General features: G+C 44.1%; 1 protein-coding gene across 1 annotated transcript in view; it reads left to right on the forward strand.

Annotated features, from left to right (window-relative positions):
- The window catches only part of LOC308326744 (CXADR-like membrane protein), a 108,378-nt gene that overhangs the window by 65,367 nt on the left and 16,798 nt on the right, over window positions 1-26,213 (forward strand). The window contains exons 2-3 of the mRNA XM_080779754.1: window positions 19,568-19,713; window positions 20,774-20,972. Of these exons, the coding sequence (XP_080635880.1) occupies window positions 19,568-19,713; window positions 20,774-20,972 (345 nt within the window). The remainder of the gene's footprint in view (window positions 1-19,567; window positions 19,714-20,773; window positions 20,973-26,213) is intronic.

Consider the following 26,213-nt stretch of genomic DNA (forward strand, 5'->3'; position numbering starts at 1 on the left):
CACGTTACTAAAGGTCATGTTTATTTAAGTTTTTACAAAAAAAAATTGTCCATCTTCTTGGCACAGTACACACAATTCTCTTCCCTTAAGTGCTACTGACAGATAGCAGCCACTTAGTCAAGAGATGAGATTTTTACTTCCTGGTGCTGAAAGAAAATCAATTTATTTTGGACCGTGAGTGTTGTCCCCAGCTAAAAGGGCTGACGCATTGATTACATTCCAAGTGCTATAATGTCCTGAGTGCTCCAGTGAATCCCCTCCCCTATTGCCAAATGTATAAATAAAGTAGATAAGGTATGCATTTTAATCAGCGCAGTATGGGAGGGAGGCAATGAGGGAGCTGAAAAGACAGTTATGGGGAACCTCGGCTGCCATGAAAAGATTAGTTCTTCATTATTTTCGCCTTACGCCTATTCTACAGTGTGCCTGTTTTTTTTTTTTTTTTTTTTTTGTGGTTTGTCGTCATGGAAAATATTTGATCTTATTTTACACAGCATCGTGATTTGCCTGGTAAATCGATAGTCTTATACAATCTACAGTAATACCAAAAAATATGTAATCCCTGCATATCGTCTCGGTCAGGTAGAAACCTCATTGTCCAAAACGTATCAGGATTCGAAAATTGCAAAAGTAGCAGATCTCAAAACGTTTCGAGCTTGCATATCTGACACTGTCTCTTGATGCTTTGATGTGACGCTGTAGTATGATCAATAGGGTGTTCATTTACAAAAAAAATAAAAAGTTAGAATATGTAGATAAGAGGTTTCTGCCCAACAGCTACGATATCTAAACCCTTCCCCTCCCACATCTCTCTCTCTCTCTCTCCCTCTCTCTCTCTCTCTCTCTCTCTCTCTCTCTCTCTCTCTCTTTCTCTCTCTCTCTCTCTCTCTCTCTCTCTCTCTCTCTCTCTCTCTCTTTCTCTCTCTCTCTCTCTCTCTCTCTCTCTCTCTCTCTCGTTCTACTGTGGTGCTCTCCATTAGACGAGATGTGTTTTGGCACCGAGTCGCCCACATTGTTTTAATTTAGGTCTTTGGGAGGTGGAAGAATATAGGGGAGCAAGAACTGTATAGGAGAGGAGAGGAGAGGAAGCATCCTGACCATTCATCTGGTTCCAATCAGTTCACCTCCTCATGCTTCCTGCGTACATACCTGCATCAACGTAGGAGAGGAACTGTGATACGTGTGTGTGTGTGTGTGTGTGTGTGTGTGTGTGTGTGTATGTACACGTGTGTGTGTGTGTGTGTGTGTGTGTGTGTGTGTGTGTGTGTGTGTGTGCGTGTGCAACTGTGCACGTGTGTGTGTGTGTGTGTGTGTGTGTGTGTCTGGGCAGGTTATGGACTCTATACTATATGTGCCAAGCTTATGCCTGTGTGTGTGTGTGTGTGTGTGTGTCGTGTGCATGCCAGCATAGTATTGAGGTCCAGTGTCCATGTTGGGGTCCACTACCACCATGCCTCTACAGTACATACTCCATCTGTGTGTAGACCTTTACACCACCTGCTGAGGCCTCTTCCTGCCTCTCGGTCACCCATCTGCTGTGTGTGTGTGTGTGTGTGTGTGTGTGTGTGTGTGTGTGTGTGTGTGTGTGTGTGTGTGTGTGTGTGTGTGTGTGTGTGTGTGTGTGTGTGTGTGTGTGTGTGTGTGTGTGTGTGTGTGTGTGTGTGCGTAATTTTCTTCAAATATTTGTAGTGGCGTAAAAGTACAATATTTGGATCTGAGATCTAGTGTAGTAGAAGTGAAAGTATTGGAAATACTCAAGTAAAGTACAAATTACTCAAAGTTGTACTTAAGTAGGCCTGCAATACTTAAGAAAATAAATGTACTTAGTTACTTACTGCTTATTGCATCTACTGTACCTGTGGATCTGATGGATTGAGTGTTTTCTTGTTAATCAGCTAGTTAATGCTGGCTTTCTTTAACTGCTATAGTTGTAAGTGTGATTGCAGAAATAAAAAACAAGCAGATGGCTGTTGAATGTAGTGGCCATTATAATTAATATATGCTTTTAGTGGGATCAATTTTAAAATGCAATACTTTTTAATTCATTATTTATTTTTCATTGTGTTTGTTAAAAGATGCTTCCCTATAGTCGTTTTCGACCAGGGGTGGGAAACTTTGATGATGGAGATCGAGGCCCCACTACATTTCCACACTCAATCCCGAGGAGGCTACATTGCATATGAGCTCTCACTATACAAACCCTGTCACTGAAATCATCCCTAATAGTTACACTTGTAACAATAAAATTATATTAAAGCTGCACTATGTAACCTTCCTCTTCTAAACGGTGCTGAAATTCTTACCAGTGAGCTAATAGAGCCTGCCTGCTTACTCTGGGGATAAATTTAATTTTGACCATCAGGTCAAAATGCTGTGTCAGATCCTGACATGACCTTTGACAGCATCTAAATGTCTCAAAAGAAGAGCAGGGAGACAAAATACAGCCTCCCCAATTGTACAAGTCATATTGTATTAACATGCAGATTGGACAAAATGTTTTTATTCATTAAAAATAAGTTAGTGCTGCTTCAACAATGCTTATTCAGTGTAACATGTGTATCACATTTCGAATGCATTTAATAACTTAAATACGAATACATTGGACATAATAAACTACAATTTAATACAAGGGACTTAAAACGAGCCGTGTAAACGTGCATGTAATGGAATTGGAACAGCCGAACACAATAGTATATGGTTATCCTGATATTAAGTGCTGTTGGGGGCCGGTCCCCCCGGTCCGCCAGTAGCCCGTCTATGATGTAGACGACGTCAGAAGTGTGTGTCAAGAGGAGACTTTGGCTTATAGCTAGTCCTTTCCGGGAGCGTTGCAGAGAGACGTGGCTGCCAGCTTCCACTCCCCTGCGGTGGCTGTCTCGTGGTTCTTCAAAACAAAACCCCCATTCTGTCATCTAAATATTTCCTACTATTCAAAACAATGTTGATGATTTAGCATATTTTTCACTGACACAGTAAACAGTGGTGTTATTTCGTCAACATTCTGCATCGTCCCGATCCCAGGAGGAGAAGGCTGTCGTTGGAACATGTCATTCCCAATTTCCAAACACCATTATTCTCCTTTCATTCCAGATTTAAATGCTCGGTTCAACATTAGACGTCCACGTCTAATGTTGAAAATAGCAGGTCTACAAGCACAACACGTTGCGACGCAATGTGAGCTTGTAGATCTGCTATTTTCGGTATGCGAGTAACGCGACAGCACCGGGCGGCTGAACTAAGTATAAATCAGGCATTGCATCTTCTTAGCATACAGAACCGATATAATAGACAACACTGCATGCCAGAGAGCCATGCTTATATACTCCACATGTCACACGTCCCAGAGACACTTATTATCTCTGACGCAGGGCCTCCAGGAAATGAAGCATTGACTATAATACTGTATGTTTCCAATTTGCCAGGGCGTATTTGCTGCAATATACTTTCCTATTGCCAAGCCCAACATGAGAGACAATATACCTCATATTAAATTATCTCTTTCTGTTCTCTATACCCAACTCAATTGTGGGGAAAAAATCCCCCTAGTTCAGTTTCGGCACTAAAATGAAAGCGAATCCAACAAACTCAACCATTATTATCTCGTTCCGTCAAAAGCCCGAGCCGCCACACACGATCTCCCGCGTCCCGGTTCCCATATTAAAATTGCAGAATGTAAAACAAATGAGGGAAACAGAATGTCAGATTGAAGACGTGGGTCGATTAGACTTAAACGGCTCCACGTGTGCGACTGGAAGAGGACGGATGCAAGCCTCTAGTCTACTCTAGCCTACATATCGTCCCTGTCGGGCCGAAACCTCACATCTCTATGTTTCAAATGTTTGTTTATTTTACGTACAGTAATGCCCTACTTCCTCATGCAAGAGTGTTGCACACAAAAGTAGTGAAAATAAACAATCTACAAGTTGTAGCCTTGTTGTAGATCGACTATTTTCACTATTTTTAAATGTTTTTTTTAAATAACTTTTCTTTACTGGACATACAAGGTTTTCACCCGGCAGCGACGATATGTTTAACAAGCACAGATCACTCCGGTTTATTTAAAAGAGCTTCAGACAACAAATGACTAATCAACGTTCTGCTCCACTGCAGCTCCATATTGTTCTAATTAAGCCTCAGACCTCAGCCCTGTGCTATATTTTATTTTTGCAGCCATGAAAGGGGTTCTAGTTCATGGATGGTGTGAGTGCCGTCCAGCTAACTACACCACCCCAATTAGTCATGTTTTTACACCACACTGTCTGCAGTGTTTAGACCTGAGTTTTTACAGCCTCCTTGAAGGTAGTAAAAACCTCTCTGTCGAGGTGGTGGAAACCTCACATGTCCACAACGGAATGACTCTACTTTCCAGCAGTGGTGGAAAGTAACTAAGTGCATGTACTCAATTACAGTACAAATGTGAGGTATCTTTACAGCAGAGTATTTCCATTTTTTACTTCTACGCTATACTCCTACAATTATTTGAAAACCTTCGTTACTAGTAGTTACTTTGTAGATTTTGATTATTATTACAAAACATGCATTAACCACTTAATCCCTACTCACAACAACTCGTCGCTTATGGCTTGTAGATCTGCTATTTTCATTTAATTCAAACTTATGAAATGGGACATTCTACATAATGATTATTAGTAAATTTTTATGCCAATACTCAAGTACATTTGTAACACCAGACTTTTACTTGTAACAGAGTATTTCTACATTGCAGTATTGATACTTGTACTTAACCCATTCTGACCGGGAACCCGTTTTGGTGTTAGCATCATGTTATGCTTTAGCTATTGAAAAATAGCAGATCTACAAGCTCATAGCGCGCCACCGAGTGGCGCGCTACGAGCTTGTAGGTCTGCTATTTTTGAAAAATTCGAAGAACGACTGACATTTTTAGAATCTGATCTCAGGTCAGAATGGGTTAATCAGACCAGTGTGTGTCCAGTGGAAACCTCGTATGAATCTGATCTCAGGTCAGAATGGGTTAAGTAAAACATAATGAGGATCAGTACCATCACTGCTTTTCGGGATTTTAGTTCAAAAGTAGCAGATGGACAAGCTTTGGAGCTTGGTCCTCGAGTGTGACGTCGTTCATTTAGGGGGCAAAGAAAAACCCCAAAGTTAGAATATGGAGATAAGAGGTTTCTGCGTCGACAGCGAGGAAAAGAATGTCTGCCGTATGCTCTGTCAAGCTGCCCCGGGGGCTATTGCATTAGACTTAATGAAAACCAAAACTATGCTGTGGCTTATGATAATAGGCAAAGTTGCACATCAGCCAAAGAAGGAAGCCAAGTGAAAAAAGAGGGGTTCGTTTGCGGGGAGACGCACACACACACACACACACACACACACACACACACACACACACACACACACACACACACAGAACACATGACAACACACATTAAATGAAGCATTTGAGTCCACGCAATTAAATTATAATTAGTTCATATATCAATCATACTGAGGTTGTGCTGTGCAATAAGAAAATCTTTACGATACAATTCAATACATTCTTTGGACCACATGTGGCCCAGCTGCCCATTAATTAGAGACTAAAGGAGACAATATTCTGCTAGTTTGTGGTTCGGTGTTTTTTTTTTTCTTGTTTTTCTTCTTCTTTTGGACAGGGCTGTGTGAACATGTTGAAAGCGACCAAACATCATTAGCGTGCTAACATACCACGGGTGTCTGACCCGACATCGTCTCTGTCGGGTGGAAACCTCATATATCCCCCCAAAAAAGCCTGTTTCTTATCAGGATTGAAAATTAAAAAAACTGCAACAGTAGCAAATCCGCAAGTTCGAAACGTGGCGCGAATGTGACGCTGTATTATGATCAAGTACAGTAGGACGTTAATTTACGGGGGTGGAAAAACACAAAAAGTTTGAATATGGAATGGAGATATGAGGTTTCTGCCCGACAGCGACGATATCAAGACAGCTTACATAGTATTTCTGGAGTGTCCAAGAAGCCCTGGAATGCTACTTTCAGCCTATTACACACACACACACACACACACACACACACACACACACACACACACATACACATGCACATGCACATGCACATGCACACTCACACACGCACGTACGCAAACATGCACAGTCAGCGTTATGTTCCACTTAATGGGAACAAAAGTTGCCAATTGCAGCAAAAAAGCACTTAGCAGTTCAAAAAGTATATTTCATATTGATCTGTGAAGGTCAGTGTTTTGGTGCTGGCTGGCAGGAAGTGTCTTCTACAGTCTCTGCAGGTTCACCTACAGTAAATCAGGAAGTGTCTTCTACAGTCTCTGATAGGTTCACCTAAATCCTCACTAGTCTTCACCACTATTAATAACGTGCTGTAGATATGCCTGTCACATTATTTCATAAACGCTGGGTAGCTAGGTATTATCTGAGATAATCCCCAGTTATATTGTTGCATAATTGTCGTCTATGTTGTTTCTTTTCTCGTAAATAAAAGCCCTATATGTCAGGTCTTCTCAAAGTGGGTGCGGTGATGCAAGTCCATGTGGTGCAGAATACTTTGATAATTGAAATGTAGTCAATGTCACTTCAGTTTAACCACTAGGGCTGTATTTTGCGTGTCTTAAGTACCAGGTCTTATTACTTAACTTGAGTAAACTAAAGACCTGGAGGCGTGATCAATGCTCTTAGGAATAGCCAAATGGCATTGATCACGCCTCCAGTTCTTTAGTTTACTCAAGTTAGGTAATAAGACCTGGTACTTAAGACACGCAAAATACAGCATATACCGTATACCTCTATGCTTAGTAAAATGGACCCGGTACTTGCTGCGTTCTTTTGCAGCCGGATAGTGAGCCTACTGTTAGTACTGTACTACTACAGTACACAATTAAGTCTCTTCGCCAAAAATAGCAGATCTACAAGCTCACAATGTGTATTTTTGGTATAAAGTTGTTTTTAATCTGTCCTAATGGAAACAAATGTTCTCTCCAGTTGTCCCTGTGACAATTGGAGACAGTTAATATGACAATATTCCTGCAAAGGTGTGGTAAAGTAACAATATAATTCAGGGTGCCGTAGATGAAAAGGTTTTTTACATGGGTGAGACAAAAATGTGTGAGAAGAACCACTGCCCTTATACTGCCCATTATACTACCCTGACACACAAAACGTAGTTCTCTATCGTGTTCGAGACTGGCTCTCCACTACATATTATTCAATATGTACGGGAACTGACCCGACGGGGCAGTGTACATGGATATCTCTTTAAGACACATCCTCTATGGTGGCCCTGCGCAGATGCCAATCAGCGGGCTATTTAAGCCCCATCTGTGCAGAGCCACTTCGATCTTTTGATTTCCACGAGAGCAGACGTTACGTAGGCTATCTCAGCAGTTTGGAAACGCATCCATAAAGACTATATTAGAACAGCTGCGTGGCACAGTCCACTTACCTAGGTAAGAAGAGAGCCGGTCGTCGCGACTCCTCTCAGGGCGCCGCGTAGCTCCATCAAAAAAACAGCAACAGCAACAAGCTGCAGGCCTAATCCGCTAGACAGTGGAGGAAGCCTCAGCTTGTCCGTGCGTCCGCTCCCTGGTGAAACCCGACCACGTTGGGGGAAACCTTGAGACGGCGTTCGGTCCGTGCGTCCGTTCCCTAGTGAAACCCGACCACGTTGGGGGAAACTAGGAGACGGCGTTCGGTGTGGCCAAAGCCAAGTGCGAAGCCGACCACGTTGGCGGAGCCTTGGTTCCCTGGCTGCAGAAGCGGTGAGACCTCCGGGTCTATCATCGCGGCTGTACACCGCGGCGGCGGCCGGCGGGGTAGAACCCAGAGGAGCTGACCCAGTCGGCGTACTCTGAGGCCATCTACGGTCGTTGTTCGTTGCACCGCGGTCCGGCCGAGGGAAACAATAACAAACTCCCATCGGCAGAAGCGCTGGGAGACCCAGAGCGGAACCGACCTCGTCGGCAAACCTCCCGGTTGACCATCGCGGCTGTATAGTAGACAGGGTATACGGCCAGTTCACACGGCAGAGAGGAAAAAACAATAACAAACTCCCGACTTCCGCGTTGACGTCATCACGTCGGCGTTGGGAGGGGGCTCGAGTGAACACACTCTGTCACCCTCACTCGTCGTGTAGGCTGGTTGCCAGGTTGTCTATGATATAAGCGGGTTTATACACACTTATAGATATATAGGCAGATAGTATACTGTGATACATATCTATATACCCATCTACTAAACTGAATAGCTATACATTCATGTATTTATATATATATATATATATATATATATAGATAAATTAAATATATATAAATTAAATATATGCAGTTATAATACATGTCTATATACTTAAGTTGTCTGAATAATCAAATAAGTAGATAGATAGATATCTATATATGTATATGAACAATTTGAACATATATATATATATCTATATATAAATTATAACACATAGCTATACATATTGAGGACATAGGGGAAACAGAAACATGGCCACTTCAGTGCACACCTGTTCGGTGTGTGCGGTGAAAATGCCCATGGAGGACGGCCATGACAGGTGCATGTGGTGCTTGGGTCTGAACCATGCACACATGGCCAGGTTGGACCCGGCATCCTGTATAAACTGTTTCATCCTGCCGGCTAGAGTGAGGGAGGCCAGGGCTCGATCATTCTCTCTGGCACCGGTAGAGGATATTTTAGCCCAGCATCAGGCCAAGCGGCTGAAGACTGCCGTCGGGGGCGACCAGCGGCGGAGGCAACCGCCTACAGCCACAGCTTCGTCAGCCCCACCAGCTCCGCTAGCTCCGCCAACCCCAGAGCGTCCGACAGCCATGGTGGTGGCTCCTCCGGCTCTACGGCGCCTTATAACCAGGAAGAGGCGCCCCCTTCGCACTCCTGACGGTGGGGGGGGCTCAGCCCCCTCTTGCCGCCCCCTGGAGCAGACATTGTTCTGGGGGACAATTGGGGCGGACCCCTGGGTGATTTCCACCAGGACCCAGGGGTATCGACTGCAGTTCCTGCGTTCGCCCCCACGGACACGGTCTGTTACTGTTACAGTGGTGGCGGACGTGAAACACAGGAAGGCTTTGGCAGCAGAGATCACCACTCTCCTGGTGAAGAGGGCCATCAGAGTGGTGCCGCAGGCCACCCAGCAGGCGGGTTTCTACTCCCGGTACTTCCTCATCCCCAAAAAGGATGGGAGGCTGAGACCAATTTTGGATCTGCGGGGGCTCAACAAGTATTTGAGACCCCTGCGCTGCAGGATGCTGACGGTGCCGAGGGTCCGACAGGCCATCCTACCAGGAGATTGGTTTGCATCAATCGACCTGGAGGATGCATATTTCCAGATTCCGATATGGGAGGGACACAAGCGGTATCTCAGGTTCGCCTTCGACGGCATGATCTTCGAGTTCTGTGTCCTACCGTTCGGAATTTCACTAGCCCCCCGCACGTTTACGAGGTGCATGGACGCAGTCCTGGGACCTCTGCGGGAGGAGGGCCTTCGCATCCTGAACTATTTGGACGACTGGCTGGTGTGTGCCCGCTCAGAGGGGCAGTGCCACGACAACGTGGCTCGGCTCCTGCAGCATCTGGGTCACCTGGGCCTTCGCCTCAACGAGAAGAAGAGCAAGCTCCAGCCGTCACAGTCCATGGAGTTCCTGGGCATGTGTGTGGATGCCAGGGCGGGGACTTTGTCCCTCACTCCGGTGAGACAGGCCGCCATCAGGGACTGCTTGTCCCAGTTTCGGCTGGGGGCCAGGGTGACCTGGAGACTATGTCTTCGCCTGTTGGGGCTTATGGCGGCCACAGTACACATCGTGCCCCTGGCACTCCTGAATATGCGGCCAGTACAGCGTTGTCTGCTCAGTCTGGGCCTTTGCCCTCAGAGAGACCTGCAGGCCATAGTACTGGTGACACGCAGGCTGCGAGTGGCCCTCCGTTGGTGGGAACAGCCGGCCACTCTGACGAAGGGCAATGCGCTGGGTCCGGTACTGCGTCGTCAGTTGGTTTCCTCCGACGCCTCGCTGACAGGCTGGGGAGCAGTCCACAACGGCAACGGCGTCAGTGGTCGGTGGCAGGCGCCTTGGTCGTCCCAGCACATCAACCTCCTGGAATTGCGGGCAATCTATCTAGCGCTTCGCCGCTTCCAGACAGAATTAAGGGGCCGCCATGTCCTGGTGAGAACGGACAGCACAGCAGCGGCGGCTTATGTCAACAGGCAGGGCGGCTTGGGCTCCCCTCGCCTCTGCAGTCTAGCCCGGACGATATGGGAATGGGCACACCCGCGGCTCAGGTCCCTGAGGGCGATGTATGTGCCGGGCCAGGAGAATGTGGCTGCAGATCAGCTCTCCCGAGAGGGACCCCCCCGTGGGGAATGGAGACTACAGCCGCAGGTGGTGCACGAGATCTGGAATCAATTCGGCACCGCCGTGGTCGACCTTTTCGCCTCCAGGGAGTCGACGCATTGTCCCCTCTTCTTTTCCGTGGGGAGGGACGACCCTCCCCTGGGCACAGACGCGATGGCACATCAGTGGCCGAAAGGTCTCCTTTACGCCTTCCCTCCCTTCGTCCTCCTACATCCGCTCCTCCAGAGGGTTCAGGCGGAGGAGGTGAGCCTCATCCTGGTGGCCCCCAATTGGCCCCACATGTTCTGGTTTTCAGCAATTGCTCCCCTCCTTCAAGGCCGGCCCTGGGAGCTCCCGGTGCGTCGGGACCTCCTGTCTCAAGCCCACGGGTCGCATTTTCATCCCTTTCCCCAGGGACTCAAGCTCTGGGCCTGGCCCCTGAGAGGGCCGAGTTCCTAGCCATGGGGTTGCCTCCATCGGCAGTTGGGACTCTGCAGGAAGCCCGGGCTCCATCTACAAGAAGGGCGTACGCTTTGTGGCGAGGCGTGACCTTGTCCGAGATTTGCACAACAGCATCTTGGTCGACGCCCCCCACATTCACAAGGTTCTACTGCGTGAACGTGGCAGCCAGCACCCAGTTCACAGGGCATGCACTGGGCTCCAGGCAGTAGCTTTGGACTGGCCTTAGCGTCTATGAGTTGGTTGACTGGCCTCAGTGTCTGTCAAGGCCAGCTGGGCCTAGGTGGCGGCTCGCACCTAGGTCACGAGTTTGTTGACTGGCCGCAGCGTCTGGCTGGGCCAGCTTGGCCTAGGTTGCGTCTTGCACCTAGGCCACGAGTTGTCGACTGGCCGCAGCGTCTGGCTGGGCCAGCTGGGCCTAGGTGGCGGCTCGCACCTAGGCCACGAGTTTGTTGACTGGCCTCAGTGTCTGGGGGCCAGCTGGGCCTAGGTGGCGGCTCGCACCTAGGCCACGAGTTTGTTGACTGGCCTCAGTGTCTGGGGGCCAGCTGGGCCTAGGTTGCGTCTTGCACCTAGGCCACGAGGTTTATTGACTGGCCACAGCGTCTGGCTGGGCCAGCTGGGCCTAGGTTGCGTCTTGCACCTAGGCCACGAGCATCATATTCTTATCCAAGGGTTTTGGAGCACATTGGTGAGCTGGCGCCAGGGATGGCTACGGCCTGGGCACTCACCACTTATAGGCTCTGATTGAATTCAGGGTAAACTGCTTCGGGCTGCCGCGGGGGCAGCTGGTCTGCTTATTTCCTCGCGGTGTGTCTTAGAGAGTTCCCGTACATATTGAATAATATGTAGTGGAGAGCCAGTCTCGAACACGATAGAGAACGGAGGGTTACACTCTCTGTAACCCAGGTTCTCTGAGTGGAGAGACTGGCTCTCCACAAAAGAGCCGCTCCGAAATTCGTGTCAATCAAGTTAATCGAAGTGGCTCTGCACAGATGGGGCTTAAATAGCCCGCTGATTGGCATCTGCGCAGGGCCACCATAGAGGATGTGTCTTAAAGAGATATCCATGTACACTGCCCCGTCGGGTCAGTTCCCGTACATATTGAATAATATGTAGTGGAGAGCCAGTCTCTCCACTCAGAGAACCTGGGTTACAGAGAGTGTAACCCTCCGATCTACAAGCTTACATCGCACCACATTGCGACACATTATGAGCTTGTAGATCTGCCATTCTTGCTAAAAATAAATTGGGGGGAGGGGAAGAATTGAAGTGAAAAGTAACAGTTTTGGACATGCGCGGTTTCCACCCAAACTAGACGAGATATGAAATGTAGCGCAGCATTATCTGAGCTGCTGACGATGGCATCTTTTTTTATTTGACTTGATCACAGCTTCATAGCCTAATTAATCTGAGCTAAGTCGAGGGACAATTTACTGTATGAAATGTAGCTCTCAATATATCCATGTGAACTACATCACGTTCCTTCTGGTGATGCCTTCTTAGCTCCGACATGGCAGCAACAGGGTTATTGCCCTGTTTATGTAAAGCACTTTTACAAAGTGTCTGTTTAGGAAATGTGCGATACAAATGAATGTGCCTTGCCTTGCCTACAGTGACAGAACCACATGGACAGGGTATTAATTATTATGTTCTAATTGCAATCCTGCAATATTAAAAAAATATTTAGAAAATAGCTACAAGCTACAAGTCTATTTTCAAATGGCTGAAATGTATGTAGGACTGAAGTGGTTAATGTATGTTTTGTAATAATAATGAAAATCTACAAAGTAACTAGTAACTAAAGTTCTCAAGTAAATGTAGTGGAGTAGAAGTAGTCCTACAATATTTGGAACAGAGATGTAGTGTAGTAGTACAATAATTGGAAATTTGGAAATACTCAAGTAAAGTACAAATACATCAACATTTTACTTAAAAGTGCAGTAAATGTTACTTTCCACCACTGCCCATTATCTAGATGTAAATGTATGGACATTACAGCATAGCAGACAGTATCACCATGCTCCTCTAGATGTAAATGTATGGACATTACAGCATAGCAGACAGTATCACCATGCTCCTCTAGATGTAAATGTATGGACATTACAGCATAGCAGACAGTATCACCATGCTCCTCTAGTAAATGTATGGACATTACAGCATAGCAGACAGTATCACCATGCTCCTCTAGATGTAAATGTATGGACATTACAGCATAGCAGACAGTATCACCATGCTCCTCTAGATGTAAATGTATGGACATTACAGCATAGCAGACAGTATCACCATGCTCCTCTAGATGTAAATGTATGGACATTACAGCATAGCAGACAGTATCACCATGCTCCTCTAGATGTAAATGTATGTACATTACAGCATAGCAGACAGTATCACCATGCTCCTCTAGATGTAAATGTATGGACATTACAGCATAGCAGACAGTATCACCATGCTCCTCTAGATGTAAATGTATGGACATTACAGCATAGCAGACAGTATCACCATGCTCCTCTAGATGTAAATGTATGGACATTACAGCATAGCAGACAGTATCACCATGCTCCTCTAGATGTAAATGTATGTACATTACAGCATAGCAGACAGTATCACCATGCTCCTCTAGATGTAAATGTATGGACATTACAGCATAGCAGACAGTATCACCATGCTCCTCTAGATGTAAATGTATGGACATTACAGCATAGCAGACAGTATCACCATGCTCCTCTAGATGTAAATGTATGGACATTACAGCATAGCAGACAGTATCACCATGCTCCTCTAGATGTAAATGTATGGACATTACAGCATAGCAGACAGTATCACCATGCTCCTCTAGATGTAAATGTATGGACATTACAGCATAGCAGACAGTATCACCATGCTCCTCTCAATCAGTAATTTGTTCTGAAAATGGACACACATTTCACATTAGGCTTCATCATGCCTTTTGGGCTGAAATCATATCCTTCTCATTGAGGGAAGATAATGAATACATTTCCGTAGCCTTTTGAGCCAGAGTATTTGATGAACAGACAAGTAAATTATGCAGTTTTGAAAGTGTCTTTGATTGTTTCAATTAAGGACACGTCAACATGATTGAAGACAGGGCAACAGATTATTTTACAAGCTGGAAATAATGTGAAAAAGCGGTACAAATGCATTCTCATAGACAATATAGACCCTTAGCAACTCACCCAAACCCTGTGTAACACAATACATCAGTCTACATTTAATTTCACAGTTGCAAGGTATAGCTGGTTTCATATGGACGGACCACATCAGAAATGTGGTCCTCTATGGGGACCTACCACGGGTCACAGACAAAGTCAGAGAGAGAAGGATGAGGCTGACACTGCGTTACTGCATCAGACAGCCGGAACTAGAGGCAAGCAGACTGACTCTATGGGTACGACGGCCAGTCTGTGAACAATGTCATCAAACTTAGCTACCTAGAATTTGAACCCGGTTTCCTGCTTAAGTGCTGACATTTTTACCATTGAGCTAATAGAACCTGCCTGCTTGCTCAGGGGATACATTTCATCTTGACCATCAGGTCAAAATCTGTGTCAGATCCATGTGAGACATGACCCTTGACACAATTTAAATGTCCCAATAGAAGAGCAGGGAGCCAAAATACAACCACATCAATTGTATTAATTTATTGTATTAACATACTCTAACAATACAGATTGGACAAAATTAGATTTAATTAATTTAGAAAGAATTACACAATAGTGAGGCTATCATGATTTATGTTTAATACCAATAATGTTCAACTGACCACAGTGAAATTAAAAGGCAACATTATAGCAATGCAGCTCATGATCCTCCCAGGCAGGAGTCATGCTTAGTTCACGTCTACTTTATGACAAAAATAAAAATCTAATCTCCAACATGGTCATGAAGGAAGGGGAAAGCAATTAGAAGACTATATGGACAGCTGAGCTCACAGGCATACTGTATGTTTGATGGGTTTTTTCTGCCTTTCCTTTCCCCTCAGACCAGAGCTTTCACAGTGGTTCCCAAAATGTTCAGCTCAAGGCCCAAAAGATAAATCTAGTGTCTTATCTCCCCGGGAACCAAACGTACAAAAATACATTATGAATTAACAATTTTGTTGCTCTCGGGCAGAATTTATCTTTTTATGGGGTTTTTTTCTTGAATTAATGTCCCACTTAATCAAAAGTCGTGTTGCGACCAAGACCTGAATTAATTGTCTTTGCTTACGAACTTGTAGATCTGCTACTTTTGCCATTATTGAATTTGAATCTGGAAAAGTAACTTTCCTCGTCACCCGACAGAGACGATTTAAGCCCTTTTTCAAAAATAGTGAAAATATTCTATCTATTAGCTCACAATGCATTACAATTGTTAATTTGTTGTGAGTGTGTGCTATATTCACATTTAGTTTTTCTTTTAATGGTATCATTGCCTAGTCCTTAAAAATAAATAAAGTGTTTTTCATTTTATGGGGAAGTATTTAGTAGGAAACGTAAAAAAGGGGGGGGGGGTGGGGTATTAGAAATTGGTCAGTGAACAGAAAATCACACCCATGTGAAGCGAGCGGTGCCTTTTATCATGATGATGTTATGTATAGACATACATGATGTCACATGACGGTAACCACAGCAACCGTGCTGCTATACAGACTAATAGACACCCAGACAGACACAGTCACACGTTGAATCGCTTAGCGCTGCTCAGACATGTAGTCCCGACCCGTTGCGTAGGAAATCCTTCTTCTCTATCATACAGCAGGAGTGTGTTGGAGGCATGGGTGAGGTGCTGACTCTGCCATATGTGAGCGAGCTATGCGGGCCATGCGACCTCGGACAGTTTGAAGGGTACACAATGTAATTGTACGGTAATTAAACCACTTTAAACCCTTCTAGTCTTTAAGTGAAGGGGACCTGAGCAGTGTGTAGTTGGACCGCTTCTTTACCTCTACGCAGTGGTGGGAAAAAGTTCTTGTTAAATATATACATAATAGGCCTAATATTGGGGGTCCTTGTAGCACCACTGACATAGCATCATACCTTTTTAATATTGGGGGTCCTTGTAGCACCACTGACATAGCATCATACCTTTTTCAGAAAACTGTTCTTCAGGTCAGGTCTTAATAGTTAACTGTGTAGATTGGCGTCTCGGAGATAGATATTTTTCGTATCAAACGTGGGGGTCTGTTGCCTTGCCTGTAATGCATATCAAAGCGGGGGTCCTTGAAATGAAAGAAATGGGTGAGGACCACTCTCTCTCTAGGAGTCACGGGGTGACATGCTGACTCGGTGAGAACGAGCAATGCGGGGGACGTGATGATGATGACGATGTGACTTTGGAGACTTTTGAAAGGTGCAGGGTGGGTGGGTGCCACTGTAATTGGTCCAGCTGGGGGTCCGTGGCTGGGGTAGGAGGGGGAGGGGATGGTGAGGCACGTGTCATCTTCACAGAGGAGGAACAAAGCCCCATGCAGCCTCTCTTCTCCCCCTCTTCCCAGCCAATCAGCTCTGGCCTTTTTCTGCTGATAATGACACATGGGCCGGTGTGCGTGGGTGCGTGGGTGCGTGTGTGCACTTAACCCACTAAGACCTTAGATCGATTCTACAAATGTCTTCTAAATCCCAACAGTTTTCTGTTGGGACCCCCAGAAGCAAAGATTTGAGATAAAAAGATTTGCACACATTTTCACAATTTAAAAGAAAATAGAATATCTACAAGCCCACAGCGCTCACGAACACGATAGGTGCGTTCACACTCACAAACACACGCACAGTAGTACACGCGTGTGCACGTGCACACGTTCTATTTTTGTCTCGGTCATCCAAAAGTGGGGACAGATGCTGGCAGCCACACCAGCCCAGCTCATGCATTTGATCACTGTCCAAAGAGGGATAAATACATAAAAGGAGGAACAATTGCACGCTTTAGTGTTTTATCCACCGTTCCCCAGTCAGTCTCTTCTTTAGTGTTTTATCCCCCATTCTGGGCCAGTATCACGGTCAGCCCTGCTGTGGTTGGAACCCTGTGGAATTGTCAGCGATAATGTCACTCTAAAGAATGTGAAAAATGGAACCAAATGGACCCTGTCGGGTCCATTAAGTTCCATTTTTCACATTCTCAGAGTTATGAATGGATACATTTATTACTGAGGATTTCTACTGTGTAAGCTAATATCCCCTTTGGATTCTGCACATCATCAAAAATCTGTACAGGCTCATTGGTATGAACTTCATGAAAGAAATGAGGACTTTTCGTCTGCTTACAAATGACTGATTGTGATGCTACTGTAATATGTGATATTTATCAATGGAGGCTTAATTCAACCTGTGGGCCGCAAGTGTATTGCATATTTTTAAAACCCTGACAAATGTGTTTTAATTGTAATACCGATATAGCAACTTAAAGTCTGCTACGTTGGTTCCATCGATTCACAATCACAATAGAACATAATCGCTTATGATTGATTGATCATTAAAGTAATCATGCTCTGAAAATGCACGGAGCAGTGTAAGCTTATAGATCTACACATCAGTAAAATGCAGCGGAAAACAAAATGCTCTTTAGCTTTGATTTAAAGGCTCTGAGAGTTCTGGCAGAAGCTGCAGTTTTCTGGAACTTTGTTCCAGATATGTATACGCGTGTATAAAAAAGTGTTTTAGTGGCGCGTGGGTTCATAAAAGCAGACCTGTCCCAGATGATGTGAGACGTATGGTTGTTTGATGATGTACTGTGAAGGTTGCACAAGATCAGACCTGTATTTTGGTCCCTGAAATAAATTATTTGACAGACAGCTGGATGGAGAGCCCAGTGTAAAGACCTGAGAACTGCAGTGATACTTTCTTCGGGTATTAGCAGGGATTCAAGCACCTCTGTTCTGAATCGATTGCAGTTGTCTGATCAATTCTTTTCCCAGGGAGAACTGTAAAGACATCGTGGTCGAGTCTACTGAAGATGAATGCATGTTTTTTTCCCCCCTCTCTCTAAGAATCCTGTCTGAGACATAAGTCCTACAAATCCTTGATATATTCTGGCGATAGTACTGTAGGTATAGGCTGACTTTGCAAATGTCTTCATGCGGCTGTGTAAATTCAGATGTTAAGTCTATGACTACACCAAGACTTCTGGCTCGGGTTGTGGGTTTTTAACAGTAGAAGGCAGAACGTGCTGCAGTTTATGTGAAATGGCTTACTCATCGGTCTAACATCACAACATCTTCCGTCTGGATTTAACCAGGTCTTCAGTTTATGGCCATGCATATCAGAATCTATTTTCTATAAATCAGGGGTCCTTGGAGAGGTTCCAGGGGGCCCCAGAAAAATGTGTTACGCAGCATCAGAATCATTCAAAGTAATTCAAAAATAGCAGATATACAATTAAAAAAAATCTCAAAATTGTTTGCTTCTCTTCTGGTGTTATCTGGCACATAAGACGTGGGTCTACAACCAAATACATCTCAATTTGGGGTTCCTCAAGAACCAGTGTGCTAAGTGACATTTACATGAATGAATGAATGAATTAAAGTATGTAAATTAATTGGGAGGCCAATCAATAAGAAGGATGACACTCTGCTAGTCCATTGGGGGAACTATAATAACCAATGAGTGTCTTGGGAATTACCTTCCTGCTTGACAGAGAACATCCATTATTTTGATTGGTCTCCCATCTCTGTTGCAAGAACATCTCCCTCTAGTGGCTGATTGTTGTATTAATTAGATTGACAATCCCAGGGCAGAAGGGAAAACTCCCTACTTGATCACACTACAGTGTCACACAAAAGCATCAAAGTAGCAGATCCACAAGTTCGGTTTAGAGCTTGTAGATCTGCTACTTTTGTGTGGCAAGAGACGATGGGCTCTATCTTCGTTCGAGCATAAATACACTATTCGGGGATTTAGCAGTGGGGAAGGGGCGTTGCCGCACTAAAGGGGCTATTTTGGTCACCTGTCTAAATCCCTAAAACCTGTTACATTATGCATCCCTAAAACACCTCCGCTACCCGTAACATAGGTGCATGGGTGTGGTCTGGGCGTTACAATAATGAAACCAATCACTGTGCCACATGCCTTTGCCTTTAAGAGATCAGATCTAGATCTTTAAAAAAAAAAGATCTCTTATGCGTTGCCCGTTATGCCCATTACTGTATATTCTATATTGCTTCATAGCCTTGCGGTCTATAGCCCATGGAAGAGTGATGCGTTAATTGCTGCCTTGAAGTCTCTTGGTGCTTGTGCTGCAACAGTGTTGGTAAAAGTACCAATATATAGCGCAATGCAGAAAAACTCTGTTACAAATATTGAAACTTTTACTTGAGTATAATTAAATCAAAATATGTATTTCCAAAGTAAAAAGAAATACTAAGATTTGTCTTTTTTTCCCTTCTTTTTGTGACGCATTGTGAGTTTATAAATGGCTATTTTACAACAGCCAAAGTACAAAACAGAACTCAAGCAGTCAATGTATAATCTAGATCTGCAAAGTAGCAAATAACTGGCATGTAGATCGGCTATTATATGTACATATATAGAGTTTAAATGGTTAATGCTGCATGAAAAAAGCAAAATTACAACATCGGGGGTCATCTTCAGTAATCTGTGAGAACAACGAGAGAAGAGTGCAATTAAACTACAGCGAATCATGTGCCTGTGACTAAATCCTAGGTGTGACGCTAATGACCAGAACACAGTCGGACAATCAATCTCAAGTTGTGCTCTGAATGCCTCGCGGACCTGATGTGGACCCCTCTCTCTCTCTCTCTCTCTCTGTTCCCATTTGCAGTCCTCCTGGGTGTGCTAACGACGTGTGCCCAGACGGACATGAAACGGGTGGTTGGAGACAATGCCACGTTGCCGTGCCACCATCAGTACTGGGCAGGTGACGCCACCACCACGCTGGACATCGAATGGCTGAGGCTCAAGAAAGTGGTGAGTATACCGTGCCCCGCCTGGAGTTAACCCATTTAGACCTCAGGACAATTCTACAAGTCTTCTACATCCTGACAGTTTTCTGAAAATCCTATGATTCTATATCAGTGGTTCTCAAACTATTTCATGTCAAGGACCGCAAAAAAATATATGGAATTGGCCGCCGACCCCCATCTGAAAATATGTTGTTCCAGGAACCCCCAGAAGCAAAGATTTTAGTTGAAAACGTTCACTCTGAAAGAATATATATTCAAAGATTTTGCACCACATTTTCACGATTTTTAGTAGCAGAATAGCAGAATTGCAGTTCTTCCCGTGTCCCCTAGGGTAGATACCCTCGCAAAAACATGCAGTAATCCAGGTCTCTAAAACTACCTCCCCCTGGCCAGCCGGGGCGCCTGATGGAGGGGAAAGGAACTGGTCGGAATAACGTGTCCCTTCCACGCACTACGTCCGGCCAGGGAAATTCCCCCCTGTCAGGTGAAAAGAAGCAGCTTGGACTCCTCATGCATATAGAAGGAGGCATGAGGTCAGTCCGCTGCCCCCCCAGGTTGTCAGAGGAAGTGTAGCGCCCAGGATTACATTAGATAATTGGCACTGGGTGAAAAAAACTGGGTTGCAAAACCGTGGGGTAAAAATGATTGACAAAAGAATTATAATAACAGCTAAAGTAAAGCAAAAAACATATAGGTTATTGAAGATAATAATTCAACATTTCGAGCTTCTCTATTACTATTCACCAAAGATCAGTAATGAATCAGTCTTGTTGGTGTGTGTAAAATCACCATTACGACATTTTTATATTTTTCAGATGACTAAAATATGGCTAAAATTGTATTACATTTTATTCAAAAGACTATGAAAAAAACTAAATAAAAAATGACATCTCCCGTCAACCAGAGTGTGACCATGACCTTGTTTTTTGCCATCTCAACCATTCCCTTGACATCGTCTCGACTTTTAATTAACCACTATTATTAATTCATTAACTTAAACATGCCTCGTTTACCTCCCACCGCCAACCCTCCGCCGCCCGCTCCCCATTTCCCCCCCGCCACAGGTGATCACGTATTTCGCCGGGCGGGTTTACAACCCCAACGAAGCGGAGCGCGACCGCGTGGCGTTCGCCGGGGAGTACCTGCGAGGGGACGCCTCTCTGCTCATCAGCGACCTCTCCCTGACCGACTCGGGGGAGTACAACTGCAAGGTCAAGAATGACGGCAAGTACCAGTGGAGCACCGTCAGCCTCATTGTGCTCGGTGAGTGATTCGTTACACCACACACACACACACACACACACACACACACACACACACACTGCACACTGCACACTACACACACCCAGTGGTGGAAGGTGACTAAGTACATTCACTTAAGTACTGCACTTAACACTTAGGATGCCGCCAGAGTTTTTCAGAATAAAGGCGCTAGAGTGCCAAGCAAATGAGGGAGATTTTACTCTGAAAACCCACGCCTTTCATTTCTCCCCAAAACCGGGAGGTGAAATCTTCCTTTACTTCATCGCCGTCGTAAAACTGATCTCCTTCTAGAAGTGTTAATATTCTAAACGAGATGCATGATGAAGTCAGAAACTAGGACAGAACTTTGCCGTTATGACCAATCTGTGCAGAGGCAGCGTAGATGGAGAGTAAATACTGTAAATCCTCAAATATATTCCTTCCTTCAATAAAAAGCCGTCCCCCTATTAATTACCGGGGGTGGCGTTGAATTAAGTATATAAAAACTCTCTCTCTCTCTCTCTCTTTCGTGTCTCTCTCTCTAACGCAACTCTCTCTCTAACACGACTCTCTCTCTCTCTCTCTCTCTCTCTCTCTCTCTCTCTCTCTCTCTCTCCCCGTTGAAGTTACAAGAGTTGGATCACTGCAGTGTTGCACTTTTCATATTAGATGCTTTTATATTATAGGAAATGGCCTTGCCCTACCATACATTTTATTTTTAAAATGCCTAACTGTAGGCCTAGATACATACCATAGCCGTATGGCAGTATTTGAATGTGCAGTAAATAGGATAGTAAATAGTACTGTGACCAGATTTGACTGAGGGACTGCCATTGGATTTATTTTCATGTCATATGAAAGCAGGGAATCATAGTTTAAAATTGACATTGGTTGTTCAAGTTAAATTGATGTGTTGATTTTATTATGGTATTTACCATAGCCAATATGCCATTAAAAAATAAAGTTAAAATGACCATGAGCACCCGCAAATGCATTTTTTTAAATATTTTATGAGGACTTATTGGTTTCAATACATGAGCCCAATACATTTTACCGGGTTCTAAGTGACACAAAATGTGACTTATTCATTATGATCGGTTTGAAGAGTAGAAATATAGGCCTCCTTCTTATAGCTGCCTCCTTCCAATAAAAGCCCAGTATCAGAATCAGTTGAGACAAATAAAAGCCCCGTATTATAAATGAGGATTTACGGTAACGAAGTTCGTCGCCCCGTAAAAAAAGAAGTGAATGGCTGCGTGCGCAGCAATACGAGACCGCTGAGCAAGGCGTTGCCTAGCAACGGACCGCTGTAAAAAGAATGATCCCGTTTTATATCGATATAAAAGACCTTAAGACGTGTCCACACGTCCCAGTCACCCCACAGTTTTATTTGATAGGACGTGTAATACTCGAGTATTTACAATTTCCAATACTTCTACATTTATTTGAAAGCTTTAGTTACTATTACAAAACATACCACATGCCAGGCAAAAATTAGGCAATCCATAAGCTCACAACACGTCACGGATCTGCTGCTGTTTTATAAGTCCGAAAACAGCTCTGTGATCATATCTCAAACTATAGAAATATAATGGGGAAAATTAAAACAATAAAAACACTCTGAATTCCTCTATCAGGTTGTGATATTCTACATTCTATTGTAAAGTTAAACTCTTCCAAGCTGTTCTTCTGTTACTATTTGCCATATAAGCTTAACCAGTTAAATGTGCTGCCCACATGTACCTGTGTTTGACCCTGGCTTAAGACCTGTTTCACATGCGATGCGAGAGTGCGGTCTAGCCAACTCCAACTCGGGGCTCCTGAATCTTTGCCCTTCACACTCTCCTATTTAACATCTAGGGTCTTGAGCGCTTCCACGTACTTGGTGCACATCTTCTTGCCTTTCCTGGCTGTGCCCTGGGTTGGCTCCCATAGTGTCCCATTGACAAAAAAAAAGAATAGCAGATCTACAAGCTCGTAGCACGAACAGCTAAGGTTCCCGTCCAGATTGGGTTAATAAAGGTTATTGAAGAGAAATGAGGAGAAGAATTCAACATTTCGAGCTTCTCTAAATTTCATAGGTCATAAACCGTACACGTTTCACTTTAATATCATGCACTATTCACCCAAGATCAGTAATGATCTTCTAGGGTCTTGAGTGCGTCCACGTACGTAGTGCACATCTTCTTGCCTTTCCTGGCTGTGCCCTGGGTTGGCTCCCATAGTGTCAGTTTGCTTGATGCTATTTCCGGGTGCCTGACGCAGTGCCCTGACAGCCTCATCCTTCTCTCATCCTCTTTGTCTGTGACCCGTGGTACTGTAGGTCCCCGTAGAGGACCACATTTCTGATGTGGTCCGTCCTTTTGTAGCATTATTGTGTAGACTCCATCCAGGCACCTTTCCTGTTGTGGTGTGAGGGTCCATGTCTCAGCCCCATACAGCAGTACTGACTCCACTGTAGCTACGAACAGCCACCTCTTGACGTCTTCTCACATGTCTGTATTCCACACTCTCCTTGTTTCACATGTAATGAATGTAATATACTGTAAAGAAATATTTTAGTTTAAATTTTACGCACGCACGCACGCACGCACGCACGCACACACACACACACACACACACACACACACACACACACACACACACACACACACACACACACACAGGATGTGTAAGCGCTGTGAATTGCTTTTAAGTGTAGGGCACACCAGCCAGTTTACTTTCGTTGTTTATATTCGTGTTAACCAATTGGCATTCAGAGTTCTGCAGATTTTATTTCATTTCATCTTGGTAAAAGAAATATGAGTAAACACAAAACTCTTGTGCAGCTATACGTAGATGTTCAGCTACAGTTTGTGTTCTGCTCCTTTGAGTGCCACACAGCGACTCTGCCAATAAATGTATGTCAGATAAAAAAAATCCATGAAAACTGGATAAACAAGCAAACTGTATTATCACGGTTCTGGTGTGAACAGCCAGTTAAGTGCAGCAGCGCTTCTGCGTCCAATGTGAGCTTATTGCTTTTATAGGCAGTTCATTGAACAGCACACGCCTTTATCACCCATCATCACCCGATGGAGGCAATGCAACCGAAAAGCAGTTCGATACAACAAGGCAAATGGTGTTTTGACAAAATTCAACGCTTTATAGAGTGTGCCCTTCAAAACTGAGCAGCAGCATGTCACATTGTACCGGGAGAAAGCACAATAATAATGCTATGAAAATTATCTTTAAGAGAAAAGTTGTGTTTTAATGATGGTGACCCGCTCTTTTATTGAGGAAGACATAGGGTTTGGAAGCCTGGTGGTCACATATGTCTCTGTCGGGTGGAAACCATTATGTCCACAACCACTTTACTTTTCAGGATTCAAACTGAAAAGTAGCAAAAGTAACAGATCTACAAGCTTAATAACTAGTATTAGTAACTAGTCTTTTTTATGACTACCGGTAATGTATTTGTATTTAAGTTAATAAAGTTAACATAAGTATGACTAAATGCATAGAAAAATCAGGATTCCAATTTAAAAATTGCAAAACTAATTTCAGCTCTACAAGCTAGTAGTTTGTAGAGCTCAAAACACGACACAAGTTCAAGCTCAAATGCGTTTTGAGCTTGTAGATTGAATACCTTTGCTACTTTTGCGTGACATAGAATGACGAAGGCATTCATTTACTAAAAAATTACACCCGTGTGAAGTGAGTTGTGCTCTAACATTCGACATTCTCGATTTGCTCAGGGTACATGGAGAAGTACATTATCCATCCATTCATTGTCAATAGGAATGTCCTACACAATCTTTGTGTAGGACACAAATACCGATTTGCTCATCGACATATGGCGTAAATTCTCCATTCATTGTCAATGGGAATGTCATGTTTGTGCAAGAAGAAAATCTACACTAATAGCTGAATATAGGAGGGGCTAGCTCCCCTCAAAAACCACACTTGTGTGAAGTGAGCGGTGCCTTTTCAACATGACGTCACAGACATTCCGTGCTCAAACGGACAGACAGACAGACAGACATACACACAAAGCTGTGCAGTGGAACGGCTGCACCGCAAAAGATGGAAAATAAATCACACTTGTGTGAAGTGAGGGGCGCTCTTATCATCATACATCATCATACATTATCAAATTCCGTGCTCAGCCAATCAAATCATCACATTCCGTGGCACACACAAACACACAAAGCTGAGCCCCTCAAAAAAGTTAAAATACGGAGATAAGACGTTTTCTGCCTGGCAGTAAATGCAATGTGGCCCTTTGTTTAAATATAGTGACGCTCTCCATCATCAAAGTTACCCACCCCTGATCTAGTATGATCAAGAAGGGCACTCATTTACAGAAAACAGTTCAAATATGGAGATAATAGGTTTCTGCAGCATAGCATAGTGATTTGCAGTCTGCCCTCCAATTGGCACTCTGTGTGATCTCCTCTGCGTGCGCTCGCCCAGGGAGGAACTCACGCACCATGTGACAGTGTCTCAATTCCACTGCTGCAGCAAAAATGTGTTTGCCGTTAATTAGATCTCAATTCGTGGCGTTACTATGGCAGAGACAACATAAGTAACAGATTCCGATTAACGTCGCTCCAGTGCAGGGGTATAGCCAAACTAGAAAGGATTTCAATTCTGGGGAATTGCAAGTGTGGTTGCACTGGTTGCAACAGGTGTGCTTCCTCTAGTAAGTGCTCAGCTTTGAAAATAACATAACTAATAAACCAACTAAATGGAAAAAGCGGTACTCCAAAATAAAAGATGCAAGACTGGCTCAGATGCAATTTCTCATGTTTATTTGAGAACGCTGATGCTTTTCGGCAGAGCCTTCTTCAGACTAAAAACTTTTTGGGGTTACTCTGTAAATATAGTCATGGAATTACTATATAGTGTGGTCCTACCACAATTGCAAAAATACTTAAAAAAATAAACAACATTTGGGAATATGATGTGGATCTCAGGATCTATATAGAAACGGCATGGCTTCAATGTGGATCTCAGTGAATCGTGGATTGATTTCTGTGGCGTATTGGCAGCGTCTAAGCAAAGATCGGCACTGACCATATAAATGCCTTTAGCAGTTCAAGCCACACCACAAGCACTTAAAATATACAACATCTAGTTCATGATTGGAATATGTAAAAAATATGTAAAATTAATATAAGTATGTAAAATCCATAACTGAAATTAAATAAATAAATATGATATGATATGATGATGGGAATCGGTCGTCCACAGAAATTGATTTCCCCATATTATTATGTT

The sequence above is a fragment of the Protomyctophum bolini genome, assembly GCF_963924005.1.
Source record: "Protomyctophum bolini genome assembly, chromosome: 13".
NCBI lineage: Eukaryota > Metazoa > Chordata > Actinopteri > Myctophiformes > Myctophidae > Protomyctophum > Protomyctophum bolini.